We start from the raw sequence: 19,898 nt of genomic DNA, 5'->3' as shown, positions 1-19,898 counted from the left end.
CCTTCCTGCCCACCGGCACTTCTACCCCCTTCCTGCCCACCGGCATTTCTACCCCCTTCCTGCCCACCGGGCACTTCTACCCCTTCCTGCCCACCGGGCACTTCTACCCCCTTCCTGCCTACAGGGCACTTCTACCCCCTTCCTGCCCACCGGCATTTCTACCCCCTTCCTGCCTACCGGGCACTTCTACCCCTTCCTGCCTACCGGGCACTTCTACCCCCTTCCTGCCTACAGGGCACTTCTACCCCCTTCCTGCCTACAGGACACTTCTACCCCCTTCCTGCCTACCAGGCACTTCTAACCCCTTCCTGCCTACCGGGCACTTCTACCCCCTTCCCGCCTACCGGGGCACTTCTACCCCCTTCCCGCCTACAGGACACTTCTACCCCTTCCTGCCTACATGGCACTTCTACCCCCTTCCTGCCCACCGGGCACTTCTACCCCCTTCCTGCCTACCGGGCACTTTTACCCCCTTCCCGCCTACCAGGCACTTCTACCCCCTTCCCGCCTACCGGGCACTTCTACCCCCTTCCCGCCTACCGGACACTTCTACCCCCTTCCCGGCCTACAGGACACTTCTACCCCCTTCCCGCCTACAGGACACTTCTACCCCCTTCCCGCCTACAGGACACTTCTACCCCCTTCCTGCCTACAGGACACTTCTACCTCCTTCCTGCCTACAGGACACTTCTACCCCCTTCCTGCCCACCGGGCACTTCTACCCCCTTCCTGCCTACCGGGCACTTCTACCCCCTTCCTGCCTACCGGACACTTCTACCCCCTTCCTGCCTACCGGGCACTTCTACCCCCTTCCTGCCTACCGGGCACTTCTACCCCCTTCCTGCCTACCGGGCACTTCTACCCCCTTCCTGCCTACCGGGCACTTCTACCCCCTTCCCGCCTACCGGGCACTTCTACCCCCTTCCCGCCTACCGGGCACTTCTACCCCTTCCCCGCCTACCGGGCACTTCTACCCCCTTCCCGCCTACCGGGCACTTCTACCCCTTCCCGCCTACCGGGCACTTCTACCCCCTTCCTGCCTACATGGCACTTCTACCCCCTTCCTGCCCACCGGGCACTTCTACCCCCTTCCCGCCTACCGGGCATTTCTACCCCCTTCCTGCCCACCGGGCACTTCTACCCCCTTCCTGCCCACCGGGCACTTCTACCCCCTTCCTGCCTACAGGGCACTTCTACCCCCTTCCTGCCCACCGGCATTTCTACCCCCTTCCCGCCTACCGGGCACTTCTACCCCTTCCCGCCTACAGGACACTTCTACCCCCTTCCTGCCTACCGGGCACTTCTACCCCCTTCCCGCCTACAGGACACTTCTACCCCCTTCCTGCCTACCGGGCACTTCTACCCCCTTCCTGCCTACATGGCACTTCTACCCCCTTCCTGCCCACCGGGCACTTCTACCCCCTTCCCGCCTACCGGGCACTTCTACCCCCTTCCCGCTTACCGGGCACTTCTACCCCCTTCCCGCCTACCGGGCACTTCTACCCCCTTCCTGCTTACCGGGCACTTCTACCCCCTTCCTGCCTACCGGACACTTCTACCCCCTTCCCTGCCTACAGGACACTTCTACCCCCTTCCCGCCTACAGGACACTTCTACCCCCTTCCCGCCTACAGGACACTTCTACCCCCTTCCCGCCTACAGGACACTTCTACCCCCTTCCCGCCTACAGGACACTTCTACCCCCTTCCCGCCTACAGGACACTTCTACCTCCTTCCCGCCTACAGGACACTTCTACCCCCTTCCTGCCCACCGGGGCACTTCTACCCCCTTCCTGCCTACCGGGCACTTCTACCCCCTTCCTGCCTACCGGACACTTCTACCCCCTTCCTGCCTACCGGGCACTTCTACCCCCTTCCTGCCTACCGGGCACTTCTACCCCCTTCCTGCCTACCGGGCACTTCTACCCCCTTCCTGCCTACCGGGCACTTCTACCCCCTTCCCGCCTACCGGGCACTTCTACCCCCTTCCCGCCTACCGGGCACTTCTACCCCCTTCCCGCCTACCGGGCACTTCTACCCCCTTCCCGCCTACCGGGCACTTCTACCCCCTTCCCGCCTACCGGGCACTTCTACCCCCTTCCTGCCTACATGGCACTTCTACCCCCTTCCTGCCCACCGGGCACTTCTACCCCCTTCCCGCCTACCGGGCACTTCTACCCCCTTCCCGCTTACCGGGCACTTCTACCCCCTTCCCGCCTACCAGGCACTTCTACCCCCTTCCCGCCTACCGGGCACTTCTACCCCCCTTCCCGCCTACCGAGCACTTCTACCCCCTTCCCGCCTACCGGGCACTTCTACCCCCTTCCCGCCTACAGGACACTTCTACCCCCTTCCTGCCTACCGGGCACTTCTACCCCCTTCCCGCCTACAGGACACTTCTACCCCCTTCCTGCCTACCGGGCACTTCTACCCCCTTCCTGCCTACATGGCACTTCTACCCCCTTCCTGCCCACCGGGCACTTCTACCCCCTTCCCGCCTACCGGGCACTTCTACCCCCTTCCCGCTTACCGGGCACTTCTACCCCCTTCCCGCCTACCGGGCACTTCTACCCCCTTCCTGCTTACCGGGCACTTCTACCCCCTTCCTGCCTACCGGACACTTCTACCCCTTCCTGCCTACAGGACACTTCTACCCCCTTCCTGCCTACAGGACACTTCTACCCCCTTCCTGCCTACAGGACACTTCTACCCCCTTCCTGCCCACCGGGCACTTCTACCCCCTTCCTGCCCACCGGGCACTTCTACCCCCTTCCTGCCTACCGGGCACTTCTACCCCCTTCCTGCCTACCGGGCACTTCTACCCCCCTTCCTGCCTACAGGGCACTTCTACCCCCTTCCCGCCTACAGGACACTTCTACCCCCTTCCCGCCTACAGGGCACTTCTACCCCCTTCCCGCCTACAGGGCACTTCTACCCCCTTCCCGCCTACAGGACACTTCTACCCCCTTCCCGCCTACAGGACACTTCTACCCCCTTCCTGCCCACCGGGCACTTCTACCCCCTTCCTGCCTACAGGGCACTTCTACCCCCTTCCTGCCCACCGGGCACTTCTACCCCCTTCCTGCCTACCGGGCACTTCTACCCCTTCCTGCCTACAGGACACTTCTACCCCCTTCCTGCCTACAGGGCACTTCTACCCCCTTCCTGCCTGCAGGACACTTCTACCCCCTTCCTGCCTGCAGGACACTTCTACCCCATTCCTGCCTGCAGGGCACTTCTACCCCCTTCCTGCCTACAGGACACTTCTACTCCCTTCCTGCCTACAGGACACTTCTACCCCCTTCCTGCCTACAGGACACTTCTACCCCCTTCCTGCCTACCGGGCACTTCTACCCCCTTCCTGCCTGCAGGGCACTTCTACCCCCTTCCTGCCTACAGGACACTTCTACCCCCTTCCTGCCTACAGGACACTTCTACCCCCTTCCTGCCTACCGGGCACTTCTACCCCCTTCCTGCCTGCAGGGCACTTCTACCCCCTTCCTGCCTACAGGACACTTCTACCCCCTTCCCGCCTACAGGACACTTCTACCCCTTCCCGCCTACCGGGCACTTCTACCCCCTTCCCGCCTACAGGGCACTTCTACCCCCTTCCCGCCTACAGGACACTTCTACCCCCTTCCCGCCTACAGGACACTTCTACCCCCTTCCTGCCTACCGGGCACTTCTACCCCCTTCCTGCCTACAGGACACTTCTACCCCTTCCCGCCCACCGGGCACTTCTACCCCCTTCCTGCCTACAGGACACTTCTACCCCCTTCCTGCCTACAGGGCACTTCTACCCCCTTCCTGCCTGCAGGACACTTCTACCCCCTTCCTGCCTGCAGGACACTTCTACCCCCTTCCTGCCTGCAGGGCACTTCTACCCCCTTCCTGCCTACAGGACACTTCTACTCCCTTCCTGCCTACAGGACACTTCTACCCCCTTCTGCCTGCAGGACACTTCTACCCCCTTCCTGCCTGCAGGGCACTTCTACCCCCTTCCCTGCCTACAGGACACTTCTACTCCTTCCTGCCTACAGGACACTTCTACCCCCTTCCTGCCTACAGACACTTCTACCCCCTTCCTGCCTACCGGGCACTTCTACCCCCTTCCTGCCTGCAGGGCACTTCTACCCCCTTCCTGCCTACAGGACACTTCTACCCCCTTCCCGCCTACCGGGCACTTCTTCCCCCTTCCTGCCTACAGGACACTTCTACCCCCTTCCTGCCTACAGGACACTTCTACCCCCTTCCTGCCTACAGGACACTTCTACCCCTTCCTGCCTACCGGGCACTTCTACCCCCTTCCCGCCTACAGGACACTTCTACCCCTTCCTGCCTACAGGACACTTCTACCCCTTCCTGCCTACCGGGCACTTCTACCCCCTTCCTGCCTACAGGACACTTCTACCCCCTTCCCGCCCACCGGGCACTTCTACCCCCTTCCCGCCTACAGGACACTTCTACCCCCTTCCCGCCTACAGGACACTTCTACCCCCTTCCTGCCTACAGGACACTTCTACCCCCTTCCTGCCTACCGGGCACTTCTACCCCCTTCCTGCCTACAGGGCACTTCTACCCCCTTCCTGCCTAGGCCAATGTTAAGCTTTCAGTGCTGTTGCACTTTGAATGACAATTGCGCGGTCATACAACACTGTATCCAGATGATATTTGTATCATTTTTCCCACACATAGAGCTTTCTTTTGGTGGTCTGTACTCCCCGCGGGGGGTTATTTTTTGCGCTATAAACAAAAAAAGAGTAAAAATTAAAAAAAAAAAAAGTTTTTTGTTTCTATTATAAAATTTTGCAAACAGGTAATTTTTCTCTTTGACTGATGTGTGTTGATGAGGCGGTACTGATGGGTACAAGTGGGCGGCACTGCAGGGCACAGGTGGGTGGCACTGCAGGGCACAGGTGGGTGGCACTGCAGGGCACAGGTGGGTGGCACTGCAGGGCACAGGTGGGTGGCACTGCAGGGCACAGGTGGGCGGCACTGCAGGGCACAGGTGGGCGGCACTGCAGGGCACAGGTGGGCGGCACTGATGGGTACAGGTGGGCGGCAGTGATGGGTACAGCTGGGCGGCAGTGATGGGTACAGGTGGGCGGCAGTGATGGGTACAGGTGGGCGGCACTGCAGGGCACAGGTGGGCGGCACTGCAGGGCACAGGTGGGCGGCACTGCAGGGCACAGGTGGGCGGCACTGCAGGGCACAGGTGGGCGGCACTGCAGGGCACAGGTGGGCGGCACTGCAGGGCACAGGTGGGCGGCACTGATGGGCACAGGTGGGCGGCAGTGATGGGTACAGGTGGGCGGCAGTGATGGGTACAGGTGGGCGGCACTGATGGGTACAGGTGGGCGGCAGTGATGGGTACAGGTGGGCGGCACTGATGGGTACAGGTGGGCGGCAGTGATGGGTACAGGTGGGCGGCACTGATGGGTACAGGTGGGCGGCACTGATGGGTACAGGTGGGCGGCACTGCAGGGCACAGGCGGGTGGCACTGGTGGGTACAGGCGGGTGGCACTGATGGGTACAGGCGAGTGGCACTGCAGGGCACAGGTGGGTGGCACTGCAGGGCACAGGTGGGTGGCACTGATGGGTACAGGTGGGTGGCACAGGTGGGTGGCACTGCAGGGTACAGGTGGGTGGCACTGATGGATACAGGTGGGTGGCACTGCAGGGCACAGGTGGGTGGCACTGGTGGGTACAGGTGGGCGGCACTGGTGGGTACAGGTGGGCGGCACTGGTGGGTACATGTGGGCGGCACTGGTGGATACAGGTGGGTGGCACTGCAGGGCACAGGTGGGCGGCACTGATGGGTACAGGTGGGCGGCACTGATGGGTATAGGTGGGCGGCACTAATGGCTATAGGTGAGCGGCACTGATGGGTATAGGTGGGCGGCACTGATGGGTATAGGTGGGTGGTACTGATCACCCAGTCCCCTGATGATCAGTGCCGATCCGTCCTCTGACAGTTGCCGGTGATCGGCAGTACTCCCCTCACGCAGTGGCAGTGCCATGGAAAGCCCTAACAATACGAATGAGCGAGTGGCCGAGTCCTGGGGATCGATCTTCTCATCGAATCTCCGACACATTGTGTGTTCCGCAGGCTGGACTCTGTCAGCTCATCACTGATTGTTATCCTTTGACAATGGTGTGTTCTAGGATCGTCCGCAGACCTGACCATTGTTGTATTTGTGATTGCAGAGCAATATGTGAACACCAAAGAGTCGTGGATGGCGGATTACTGCAAACAAGAGAAGGAGCCGGCCTATAGAGACTGCAGAGGAGTGGATGGGCTCTTCTGTGGACCCGCCATGTATTGGGCCAAGTGAGTCATTTACTAGATCTGTGTCCTCAGAACAGAACCCCCCTGTACAATGTCAGATTCTGTGCATTACTGGACTTCGTGTTCCTGAACCCCCAACAGTCAATCCCTCTGTAGAGGCAGCAAAGCATGCTGGGTATACTTCCTGTGCAACCTAAGAGGTTAATCCTCTGCATTGTGTAAAAAGGCTGTTTGATCCTGTCTTCTCTGATCCTCCCCTTCTTCTACTGTCTCCATTTCATCTCCTGATAGAACACATCCTTGGGGACACTGCACATGCTCAGTTTGGTGTTTTACTAGAGAGTTTTCTTTTTCTTGGGAGGGTGCAATTGATCAGCACATGGCCAATCAGCACTGTCCAGATAGAGGTCAGGGGTTGTGCAATCTCATAGGGCAGTGGGGATATCTCATAGGTCCAGGGGAGAGCGGGGGTCCGGGGACAGCGGATATAGGGAATGCGGGGTCCGGGGAGAGCGGATATAGTGAATGCGGGGTCCGGTGAGAGCGGATATAGTGAATGCGGGGTCCGGGGAGAGCGGATATAGGGAATGCGGGGTCCGGGGAGAGCGGATATAGTGAATGCGGGGTCCGGGGAGAGCGGATATAGTGAATGCGGGGTCCGGGGAGAGCGGATATAGTGAATGAGGGGTCCGGGGAGAGCGGATATAGTGAATGCGGGGTCCGGGGAGAGCGGATATAGTGAATGCGGGGTCCGGGGAGAGCAGATACAGTGAATGCGGGGTCCGGGGAGAGCGGATATAGTGAATGCGGGGTCCGGGGAGAAGGGATATGTTGAATGCAGGGTCCGGGGAGAGCGGATATAGTGAATGCGGGGTCCGGGGAGAAGGGATATAGTGAATGCGGGGTCCGGGGAGAGCTGATATAGTGAATGCGGGGTCCGGGGAGAGGGGATAACAGTGAGTGCGGGGTCCCGGGGAGAGCGGATATAGTGAATGCAGGGTCCGGGGAGAAGGGATATAGTGAATGCGGGGTCCGGGGAGAGCGGATATAGTGAATGCGGGGTCCGGGGAGAGCGGATACAGTGAATGCGGGGTCCGGGGGAGAGCGGATACAGTGAATGCGGGGTCCGGGGAGAGCGGATATAGTGAATGCGGGGTCCGGGGAGAAGGGATATGTTGAATGCGGGGTCGGGGAGAGCGGATATGTTGAATGCGGGGTCCGGGGAGAGCGGATATAGTGAATGCGGGGTCCGGGGAGAGCGGTATAGTGAATGCGGGGTCCGGGGAGAGCGGATATAGTGAATGCGGGGTCCGGGGAGAAGGGATATGTTGAATGCGGGGTCCGGGGAGAGCGGATATGTTGAATGCGGGGTCCGGGGAGAGCGGATATGTTGAATGCGGTGTCCGGGGAGAGCGGATATAGTGAATGCGGGGTCCGGGGAGAGCGGATATAGTGAATGCGGGGTCCGGGGAGAGCGGATATAGTGAATGCGGGGTCCGGAGAGCGGATATAGTGAATGCGGGGTCCGGGGAGAAGGGATATAGGGAATGCGGGGTCCGGGGAGAGGGGTTATAGGGAATGCGGGGTTCGGGAGAGTGGATATAGTGAATGCGGGGTCCGGGGAGAGCGGATATAGTGAATGCGGGGTCCGGGGAGAAGGGATATGTTGAATGCGGGGTCCGGGGAGAAGGGATATGTTGAATGCGGGGTCCGGGGAGAAGGGATATGTTGAATGCGGGGTCCGGGGAGAGGGGATATGTTGAATGCGGGGTCCGGGGAGAAGGGATATGTTGAATGCGGGGTCCGGGGAGAGGGGATATGTTGAATGCGGGGTCCGGGGAGAAGGGATATGTTGAATGCGGGGTCCGGGGAGAGCGGATATAGTGAATGCGGGGTCCGGGGAGAGCGGATATAGTGAATGCGGAGTCCGGGGAGAAGGGATATGTTGAATGCGGGGTCCGGGGAGAGGGGATATGTTGAATGCGGGGTCCGGGGAGAGCGGATATAGTGAATGCGGGGTCCGGGGAGAAGGGATATGTTGAATGCGGGGTCCGAGGAGAAGGGATATGTTGAATGCGGGGTCCGGGGAGAGTGGATATAGTGAATGCGGGGTCCGGGGAGAGCGGATATAGTGAATGCGGGGTCCGGGGAGAAGGGATATGTTGAATGCGGGGTCCGGGGAGAGCGGGTGAGTGTTTACCTGCACAGAGGATGTACAGGCGTCGCAGGCTGTCCCATTGATGTCATTAGGTAAGTAGTGGTTGCACAGACACAGCCACCGCTCCCAGTTACATCCATGGGGGGGCCCGGGCCCCGGGGTGTCTGTGTTTGGGGCCCACATCCACACGGATGTCAGATTGGGAGCAGCGGCTGTGGCCATGCAGTTTCTGTGTCCCAATTGACATCAATGGGACTGCCTGTAGATCACATGACGGCAAACATGGCCTGACATACGCTGTAGCGTGTTCATAGAGGAAACGTGTGTATAGAGAGCGGCCATTACTAATGGGCCCCGGGGCCCTAATATTTATCATGGAATCACATTTAAAACCTTTAATGGACAACAAAAATATGGAAAATGTCCTCTTTGTCCAACAATGTTCCCGCTCTTCACTCATCCAGGCCTATTGGTGTTACTTAACAGCCAGCTTGCTCCTGATTGGTTGTCGTGGTTTAGGTCACTGCTCCCCTTTGTGTAATCGTTTGTGATTGGTTGGTGTGCGGATGATGTGTGCTGACAATGATCTGTGTATTCCTCCCTGAGCTTCGTACTTCTAACCTCTCCTCTCCTCCTGTCTGCCAGGCCTTCCTCTGTCCTACCTTAGAACTAGGAGCACTGCCAGCCTGACTAACCTAGAGCACCAGGTCTATGCTAGAGGTACGGTACCGAGAACCCCGGGGGCCACGTACACCAGTCCAGTACCGAGAACCCCGGGGGCCACGTACACCAGTCCAGTACCGAGAACCCCGGGGGCCACGTACACGAGTCCAGTACCGAGAACCCCGGGGGCCACGTACACAAGTCCAGTACCGAGAACCCCGAGGGCCACGTACACAAGTCCAGTACCGAGAACCCGGGGGCCACGTACACAAGTCCAGTACCGAGAACCCGGGGGGCCACGTACACAAGTCCAGTACCGAGAACCCTGGGGGCCACGTACACGAGTCCAGTACCGAGAACCCCGGGGGCCACATACACGAGTCCAGTACCGAGAACCCCGGGGGCCACGTACACGAGTCCAGTACCGAGAACCCCGGGGGCCACGTACACGAGTCCAGTACCGAGAACCCGGGGGGCCACGTACACAAGTCCAGTACCGAGAACCCCGGGGGCCGCGTACACAAGTCCAGTACCGAGAACCCCGGGGGCCGCGTACACAAGTCCAGTACCGAGAACCCCGGGGGCCACGTACACAAGTCCAGTACCGAGAACCCCGGGGGGCCACGTACACAAGTCCAGTACCGAGAACCCCAGGGGCCACGTACACAAGTCCAGTACCGAGAACCCCGGGGGCCACGTACACAAGTCCAGTACCGAGAACCCCGGGGGCCACGTACACAAGTCCAGTACCGAGAACCCCGGGGGCCACGTACACAAGTCCAGTACCGAGAACCCCGGGGGCCACGTACACAAGTCCAGTACCGAGAACCCCGGGGGCCGCGTACACGAGTCCAGTACCGAGAACCCCGGGGGCCACGTACACCAGTCCAGTACCGAGAACACCAGGCGCAACGTACACAAGTCCAGTACCGAGAACCCCGGGGGCCACGTACACCAGTCCAGTACCGAGAACCCCAGGCGCAATGTACACAAGTCCAGTACCGAGAACCCCGGGGGCCACGTACACAAGTCCAGTACCGAGAACCCCGGGGGCCACGTACACGAGTCCAGTACCAAGAACCCCGGGGTATATACAAGAGGTCATACAGAGCAATGGAGAGCCTTCACTTCCCTACAAAGGAGAATCCGGAGAAAACAAAGAATCAATGTATCAATCAGAAGATCTATTGGTGTGTGTCTGGATCTTCCAATCAGAATACATAATCTGTGATGAAGGAACGTCTCCGGAGCCAATCTGCTGCCGGGGCTCATAGAGCACATAATGTATGTTCCGCCCACCCCATGTCCTCTCCAATCGCTGCTTCTTCCTGATTAAAGCCCACCTTCACCCCAAAAACAAATTCTTCACCCCTGGCTCCACCCCCTCCTCCCCCACAATTATATTTATTTCAGGTACTTCTATATCGCCGTTAATGTACAAATATATAGTACATTCCCATCAGGCCCCGCCCCTGTACAAATATATAGTACATTCCCATCAGGCCCCGCCCCTGTACAAATATATAGTACATTCCCATCAGGCCCCGCCCCTGTACAAATATATTGTACATTCCCACCAGGCCCCGCCCCTGTACAAATATATTGTACATTCCCACCAGGCCCCGCCCCTGTACAAATATATTGTACATTCCCACCAGGCCCCGCCCCTGTACAAATATATTGTACATTCCCACCAGGCCCCGCCCCTGTACAAATATATTGTACATTCCCACCAGGCCCCGCCCCCGAGCTGGAAGGAGGATCTGGGATCCGTTCCATATACGGTCACGGCCGGTCACATGTCGGATTATTATTCTTCGCTCATTGGGCTCCTCCTGAGCACGTTGCTCCCCGTAGAACCGTATATTGATTAGTTATTGATTAGTTATTGATTATCACTTTGATTGTTATCAGTGCAACACCAAATAAAGCTTGATGACAGAGTGAGAGAAATAAAAAGAAAATATACACTGCCCCCCCCCCCCCCCCATACACAGCGTCTCCACTAACATAGTCTACCTGCCCCCCCCCCCCCCCCATACACAGCGTCTCCAATAACAGTCTACCTGCCCCCCCCCCCCCCCCCCCCATACACAGCGTCTCCAATAGCAGTCTACCTGCCCCCCCCCCTCCATACACAGCGTCTACACTAACATAGTTTACCTGCCCCCCCCCCATACACAGGGTCTCCAATAACTGTCTACCTGCCCCCCCCCCCCCATACACAGCGTCTCCAATAACAGTCTACCTGCCCCCCCCCTCCATACACAGCGTCTCCACTAACATAGTCTACCTGCCCCCCCCCCCCCCCATACACAGCGTCTCCAATAGCAGTCTACCTGCCCCCCCCCCCATACACAGCGTCTCCACTAACATAGTCTACCTGCCCCCCCCATACACAGCGTCTCCAATAACAGTCTACCTGCCCCCCCCATACACAGCGTCTCCAATAACAGTCTACCTGCCCCCCCCCTCCATACACAGCGTCTCCACTAACAGTCTACCTGCCCCCCCCCTCCATACACAGCGTCTCCACTAACATAGTCTACCTGCCCCCCCCCCCCCATACACAGCGTCTCCAATAGCAGTCTACCTGCCCCCCCCCCATACACAGCGTCTCCACTAACATAGTCTACCTGCCCCCCCCATACACAGCGTCTCCAATAACAGTCTACCTGCCCCCCCCCTCCATACACAGCGTCTCCAATAACAGTCTACCTGCCCCCCCCATACACAGCGTCTCCAATAACAGTCTACCTGCCCCCCCCCTCCATACACAGCGTCTCCACTAACATAGTCTACCTGCCCCCCCCCCCCATACACAGCGTCTCCAATAACAGTCTACCTGCCCCCCCCCCCCCCCATACACAGCGTCTCCAATAACAGTCTACCTGCCCCCCCCCCCCCTCCATACACAGCGTCTCCAATAACAGTCTACCTGCCCCCCCCCCCCCCCATACACAGCGTCTCCAATAGCAGTCTACCTGCCCCCCCCCCCTCCATACACAGCGTCTCCAATAACATAGTCTACCTGCCCCCCCCCCCCTCCATACACAGCGTCTCCAATAATAGTCTACCTGCCCCCCCCCCCCCCCCCATACACAGCGTCTCCAATAACAGTCTACCTGCCCCCCCCCCCCATACACAGCGTCTCCAATAACAGTCTACCTGCCCCCCCCCCCTCCATACACAGCGTCTCCAATAACATAGTCTACCTGCCCCCCCCCCCCCCATACACAGCGTCTCCAATAACAGTCTACCTGAAAAGAGACAAAAGTCCATCCAGTCCAACCATTAAAAACAAATAACATTCCCCTCCTGGATTGGTGACCTGGACAGTCTCGTGGCGTGACCCGGACAGTCTCGTGGCGTGACCCGGACAGTCTCGTGGCGTGACCCGGACAGTCTCGTGGCGTGACCCGGACAGTCTCGTGGCGTGACCCGGACAGTCTCGTGGCGTGACCCGGACAGTCTCGTGGCGTATCCCGGACAGTCTCGTGGCGTGACCCGGACAGTCTCGTGGCGTATCCCGGACAGTCTCGTGGCGTGACCCGGACAGTCTCGTGGCGTGACCCGGACAGTCTCGTGGCGTGACCCGGACAGTCTCGTGGCGTATCCCGGACAGTCTCGTGGCGTGACCCGGACAGTCTCGTGGCGTGACCCGGACAGTCTCGTGGCGTGACCCGGACAGTCTCGTGGCGTGACCCGGACAGTCTCGTGGCGTGACCCGGACAGTCTCGTGGCGTATCCCGGACAGTCTCGTGGCGTGACCCGGACAGTCTCGTGGCGTGACCCGGACAGTCTCGTGGCGTGACCCGGACAGTCTCGTGGCGTGACCCGGACAGTCTCGTGGCGTGACCCCGACAGTCTCGTGGCGTGACCCCGACAGTCTCTTGGCGTGACCCCGACAGCTTCATGGTGTGCCCTGGCCATTCCTTCAGTGGCTATGGACCAACATTCGCCCAAAAGTATCAGCAATGATCCGTCCTATCAGGTCCCTTGTGTACATGTCCCCCCCCCCCCCCAGAGGCAGAATCTGTGTTTTTGTTTCATCTTTCCCGTGATGTGATACAAGTTGTGGATCATATTTACGTTTCCATCATACATGTATTGTCAGGCGTGTCTGATGTGTGGCATTCATTGTGCCCATTCCATGTTGCAGTTGAAATGAAGACCCCGAAGCGCCGGCAGCCCTTCATCCCCTTCGCTCTCCGGAACCACACGGGCCTGCAGGCTCTGGTTTGCTACGCTGACTACGACGCCCACGCGGTAAGGAGACCCCCATAGCCTGACCCCCATAGCCTGACCCCCATAGGCTGACCCCCGTAGGCTGACCCCCATAGGCTGACCCCCGTATCCTGACCCCCGTAGGCTGACCCCCGTAGGCTGACCCCCATAGCCTGGCCCCCATAGCCTGGCCCCCATAGCCTGACCCCCATAGCCTGACCCCCATAGCCTGACCCCCATAGCCTGACCCCCGTAGCCCTGACCCCCGTAGCCTGACCCCCGTAGCCTGACCCCCGTAGCCTGACCCCCGTAGCCTGACCCCCGTAGCCTGACCCCCGTAGGCTGACCCCCGTAGCCTGGCCCCCGTAGCCTGACCCCCGTAGCCTGGCCCAGCCTGGCCCCCGTAGGCTGACCCCCGTAGCCTGACCCCCATAGGCTGACCCCCATAGCCTGACCCCATAGCCTGACCCCATAGGCTGACCCCCGTATCCTGACCCCCATAGGCTGACCCCCATAGCCTGACCCCCATAGCCTGGCCCCCGTAGCCTGGCCCCCGTAGGCTGACCCCATAGCCTGACCCCGTCTGTTCTTCAGCTTCCTCCTTTCTGTTCCGTTTTATTTCTCCATCCTGTCGGCCAATCTGATCATGAGATGTGAGAGCAGAAATCCGGCAGATCTGTGAGGTCGGGGCCTCTCTCTGCCAGTGTATGGGCAGCTTATACCCAACTTGTGAGAGTACAACTCGAGGAAAAGCTGGTTTTAAAATCTTGGATGGAGTAAGGGCGGGTTATACCCCTGAGATGTGTCCCCCTGGGGGAGATTTCCCTTCACTTCCTATCCCATAGCCAAAACAGGAAGTGAGGAAATCCCTGCTTGTCACCATAGTCAGTGTCCTCATTGGAAGGTTTCCCCTCTATTTCCTGTTCTGGGGGCAACCCAACATCTGGGGCTTTCTTCACCTTTCAATGAAATGGTCACCAGGACACCTAGAGGGGGAATCTCCCTAATGGGGACACAGACAGCAATAAAACCTGACAGATGATCTCACCCCTCCCCCTCCATCCAACACTGACAGGGGGTCTCATCCCTCCCCCTCCATCCAACACTGACAGGGGGTCTCATCCCTCCCCCCTCCATCCAACACTGGCAGGGGGTCTCACCCCTCCCCTCCATCCAACACTGACAGGGGGTCTCATCCCTCCCCCTCCATCCAACACTGACAGGGGGTCTCACCCCTCCCCCTCCATCCAACACTGACAGGGGGATTCACCCCTCCCCCTCCATCCAACACCTGACAGGGGGATTCACCCCCCCTCCATCCAACACTGACAGGGGGTCTCATCCCCTCCCCCTCCATCCAACACTGACAGGGGGTCTCATCCCTCCCCCCTCCATCCAACACTGACAGGGGGTCTCACCCCTCCCCCTCCATCCAACACTGACAGGGGGTCTCACCCCTCCCCCTCCATCCAACACTGACAGGGGGTCTCACCCCTCCCCCTCCATCCAACACTGACAGGGGGTCTCACCCCTCCCACTCCATCCAACACTGACAGGGGGTCTCATTCCCTCCCCTCTCCATCCAACACTGGCAGGGGGTCTCACCCCTCCCTCTCCATCCAACACTGACAGGGGTCTCATCCCTCCCCCCTCCATCCAACACTGACAGGGGGTCTCATCCCTCCCCCTCCATCCAACACTGACAGGGGGTCTCATCCCTCCCCCTCCATCCAACACTGGCAGGGGGTCTCACCCCTCCCCCTCCATCCAACACTGACAGGGGGTCTCATCCCTCCCCCTCCATCCAACACTGACAGGGGGTCTCATCCCTCCCCCCTCCATCCAACACTGGCAGGGGGTCTCACCCCTCCCCCTCCATCCCAACACTGACAGGGGGATTCACCCCTCCCCTCCATCCAACACTGACAGGGGGATTCACCCCCCCTCCATCCAACACTGACAGGGGGTCTCATCCCTCCCCCTCCATCCAACACTGACAGGGGGTCTCATCCTCCCCCTCCATCCAACACTGACAGGGGGTCTCACCCTCCCCCTCCATCCAACACTGACAGGGGGTCTCAACCCCTCCCCCTCCATCCAACACTGACAGGGGGTCTCACCCCTCCCCTCCATCCAAACACTGACAGGGGGTCTCCACCACCTCCCACTCCATCCAACACTGACAGGGGTCTCATCCCTCCCCCCTCCATCCAACACTGACAGGGGGTCTCATCCCTCCCCCTCCATCCAACACTGACAGGGGGTCTCATCCCTCCCCCTCCATCCAACACTGACAGGGTCCCTTTGTCCCTTCTTACTGAGCAAATCAATAGCAATGGGAGCCATTGGCTCCTGCTCCTGTCAATCAACTAAAGTGGCTGGGGGAGGGGCCAGGTCCCGCTGCCTGAGTCACTGGTCACAGAATTGGGGCTCGGGAGTGAGCCCGCAGGAGTGCCCCCCATGGGAATTGCCTTCTTATTGGGGGCACCAGGAAGGGGGGAGGACCAGGAGTGGTGGTGGGAGGCCCGAGATGAGGAGGATGGAGGGGGCTCCTGTGTGATTCTATTAACACAGAGCAGGTAAGTATAGACAGACTGTGGGGGTGCGAGGTCTCGGGGGGCTCCAGGTCACCCCACGTCTCATGAATTGTGATATGTTGCAGCGCTGCGTTGTCACACAGCGGGAGCCCGGAGGTCGTCTCTGACAACGATCGCACCTTCCTGGATGACGCCCACAATGTCAGTCAGTGGAGAGAAGTGCTGCCGGGAGAGGAGATCCCCTTCAAGTTCGAGACGCGGGAGAAGCTCAGACACAGGTAAGGAGGAGTCCTGATCAGCAACGAGGGGATTGGTTGTCACCAAGGCAGCCCATAGACCCGATTCCTCCATCAACACACTCCAGGCAGATACCCGATTCCTCCATCAACACACTCCAGGCAGATACCCGATTCCCCCATCAACACACTCCAGGCAGATACCCGATTCCTCCATCAACACACTCCAGGCAGATACCCGATTCCCCCATCAACACACTCCAGGCAGATACCCGATTCCCCCATCAACACACTCCAGGCAGATACCCGATTCCCCCATCAACACACTCCAGGCAGATGCCTGATTCCCCCATCAACACACTCTAGGCGGATGTCTGATTCCCCCATCAACACACTCCAGGCGGATGCCTGATTCCCCCATCAACACACTCCAGGCAGATACCCGATTCCCCCATCAACACACTCCAGGCAGATACCCGATTCCCCCATCAACACACTCCAGGCAGATGCCTGATTCCCCCATCAACACACTCCAGGCGGATGCCTGATTCCCCCATCAACAACACTCCAGGCGGATGGCCTGATTCCCCCATCAACACACTCCAGGCGGATGCCTGATTCCCCCATCAACACACTCCTGGCGGATGCCTGATTCCCCCATCAACACACTCCAGGCGGATGCCTGATTCCCCCATCAACACACTCCAGGCGGATGCCTGATTCCCCCATCAACACACTCCAGGCGGATGCCTGATTCCCCCATCAACACACTCCAGGCGGATGCCTGATTCCCCCATCAACACACTCCAGGCGGATGCCTGATTCCCCCATCAACACACTCCAGGCGGATGCCTGATTCCCCCATCAACACACTCCAGGCGGATGCCTGATTCCCCCATCAACACACTCCAGGCGGATGCCTGATTCCCCCATCAACACACTCCAGGCGGATGCCTGATTCCCCCATCCGGACACTCCTCCTCATCACAGTGGGATACAACAAGTGACGTCTGTCCGGTGCAGCTACACACAAGATGGCTGAACACTGGACTGTCTGTCCTCTCCTGTCACCACCAATGGGAGGGAACCGCTGGAGGCAGCTCTCAGATCCACACACAGTACATGCAGGGTCAGTAGGAGTGATGATGGTGGAGGATGGGGATGGAGGAGGATAATACTGATGATGGAGCATGATGAATGATGATGATGATGGGCGATGAATGATGATTGGTGGTGGTGATGTGTAGGTAAGTAGGTAAGATGATGGAGGATGATGATGACGATTGGTGGTGGTGATGCGGTGGGTTGGATGATGATTGGTGGAGGATGACGATGATTGGTGGAGGATGACGATGATTGGTGGAGGATGATGGACGATGATGATGATGATTATTGGTGGAGGATGACGATGATGATGATTGGTGGAGGATGATGATGATTGGTGGAGGATGATGATGATTGGTGGAGGATGATGATGATTGGTGGAGGATGATATGATTGGTGGGGATGCGGTAGGTTGGATGATGATTGGTGGAGGATGATGGACGATGATGATGATTGGTGGAGGATGATGATTGGTGGTGGTGATGATGATTGGTGGTGGTGATGCGGTAGGTTGGATGATGATTGGTGGAGGATAATGATGATTGGTGGAGGATGATGATGATTGTTGGAGGATGATGGACGATGATGATGATTGGTGGAGGATGATGATGATTGGTGGAGGATGATGATGATTGGTGGTGGTGATGGACGATGATGATGATTGGTGGAGGATGATGATGATTGGTGGAGGATGATGATAATTGTTGGAGGATGATGGACGATGATGATGATTGGTGGAGGATGATGATGATGATTGGTGGTGGTGATGCGGTGGGTTGGATGATGATTGGTGGAGGATGACGATGATTGGTGGAGGATGATGGACGATGATGATGATGATTGGTGGAGGATGATGATGATTGGTGGAGGATGATGATGATTGGTGGATGATGATGATGATTGGTGGATGATGATGATGATTGGTGGAGGATGATGATGATTGGTGGAGGATGATGATGATTGGTGGATGATGATGATGGACGATGATGATGATGATGATTGGTGGAGGATGATGATGATTGGTGGATGATGATGATGATTGGTGGAGGATGATGATGATGGGTGGAGGATGACGATGATGATGATTGGTGGAGGATGATGATGATTGGTGGATGATGATGATGATTGGTGGAGGATGACGATGATTGGTGGAGGATGATGGACGATGATGATGATGATTATTGGTGGAGGATGACGATGATGATGATTGGTGGAGGATGATGATGATTGGTGGATGATGATGATGATTGGTGGAGGATGATGATGATGGTGGACGATGATGATGATTGGTGGGATGATGATGATGGACGATGATGATGATGATGATTGGTGGAGGATGATGATGATTGGTGGATGATGATGATGATTGGTGGAGGATGATGATGATTGGTGGAGGATGACGATGATGATGATTGGTGGAGGATGATGATGATTGGGTGGATGATGATGATGAGTGGTGGAGGATGATGATGATTGGTGGTGGTGATGCGGTGGGTCCTCTGCCCCCACTGACCCCTCCCCCCGTCTCTGCAGGCACACTCACGATTTGCGGATCCACCAGCTCCAGGTCCGGGTCAGCGGTTGGGAACAGATCAGCGCCGTGTCGGTGGATAAAGTCGGGGTATTTTTCCGTTATGCCGCCCCTGACAAGAACTCGTCTTTCTCCTCGGTAAGACCTCCATCATGTGATGTCACCTCAGGGAAGGCTCGTTCATCGCTCACGGGGGGAATGTTAGTTCTGCAATCAGCGGGACGTTTTATTGGCCTTTAAAGTGGTTGAAAATCTCAGAGATGAAATCTGAACAAAACACATCCCTCCATAGTGTGTGCCGGTCTCAGTCCAGAGCACTGAGGGTCATTTCTATCTGCTTTCTTCTTCCTCTGCTGTCAGCATGAGTCACTTCTGATGAGTTTTCCTGACACCAAGAGATAAATGGTGACGGGGAGGGAGCTCCAGCACACAGCCTGTGATTGACAGCTTCAGCTCTGTTGCTGTGTGAAGGGGCCGTGTCCCTTCCCTCCATTCAGATGTCTCCTCACTGAGCTCTGTGTGTAATTTCAGCTGTCTGCCCCCTTTTTTCTGAACTCTCAGACAAGCTTTATAAAGTCATGTCTTTGAACAGGTGTAGAGAAGACTGCAGATAAACAGGTACAACTTATGTAGGGGGATTGGTTCCATGTGTGTGTATCGCTTGAGGCCGGTCCCTGGGATGTGGGAGGGTTTAGGACCTGTGATATCGATGTGACGATTGTATGATGTATGAGGTGACGTTTGTGTTTCAGGTTGGAAGTTCGATCAGCAGAACGAATATCATCCACCCCCAAGTCTATGTGAGTTCCTTTGCTTCCAATATCCCAGCAATGTACCTCCCGTGTTGTCACCATATCCCAGCAATGTACCTCCGTGTTGTCACCAATATCCCAGCAATGTACCTCCGTGTTGTCACCAATATCCCAGCAATGTACCTCCGTGTTGTCACCAATATCCCAGCAATGTACCTCCGTGTTGTCACCCTGTGCTTTCTGCATGGCAGCGTGGGAGTGAGTCAGCAAGGAGCGCTTGTGAATGTCCCTTCTTCATGTTCTGTATGATCTCTCGTCCCGTGTAGTTCCTCGGCTCTCCCCCCGGTGCGTGTCGTCTTTGCCATCACCATGGAAGGCAGTGCGAGGAAAGTCATCACCGT

At 58.0% G+C, this 19,898-nt stretch overlaps 1 protein-coding gene across 1 annotated transcript in view; it reads left to right on the top strand.

Annotated features, from left to right (window-relative positions):
* LOC149427565 (intermembrane lipid transfer protein VPS13D-like) overlaps positions 1-19,806 on the top strand; it is a gene marked incomplete at its 5' end in the record, with an annotated part of 94,182 nt that extends 74,376 nt beyond the window's left edge. The window contains 8 exon segments of the mRNA XM_089667905.1: positions 6,208-6,272; positions 6,274-6,331; positions 9,093-9,167; positions 13,273-13,337; positions 13,339-13,379; positions 16,000-16,152; positions 18,748-18,883; positions 19,498-19,806. Coding sequence (XP_089524031.1) covers positions 6,208-6,272; positions 6,274-6,331; positions 9,093-9,167; positions 13,273-13,337; positions 13,339-13,379; positions 16,000-16,152; positions 18,748-18,883; positions 19,498-19,806 — 902 coding nt within the window.
* Between the last annotated feature and the right edge of the window lie 92 nt (positions 19,807-19,898).

Source organism: Staurois parvus, unplaced genomic scaffold, assembly GCF_062004578.1.
Source record: "Staurois parvus isolate SC_StPar_1 unplaced genomic scaffold, SC_StPar_1.0 ptg003658l, whole genome shotgun sequence".
NCBI lineage: Eukaryota > Metazoa > Chordata > Amphibia > Anura > Ranidae > Staurois > Staurois parvus.
The sequence above is the reverse complement of the archived record's forward strand: the minus strand, read 5'-3'. Positions and strand labels throughout refer to the sequence as shown.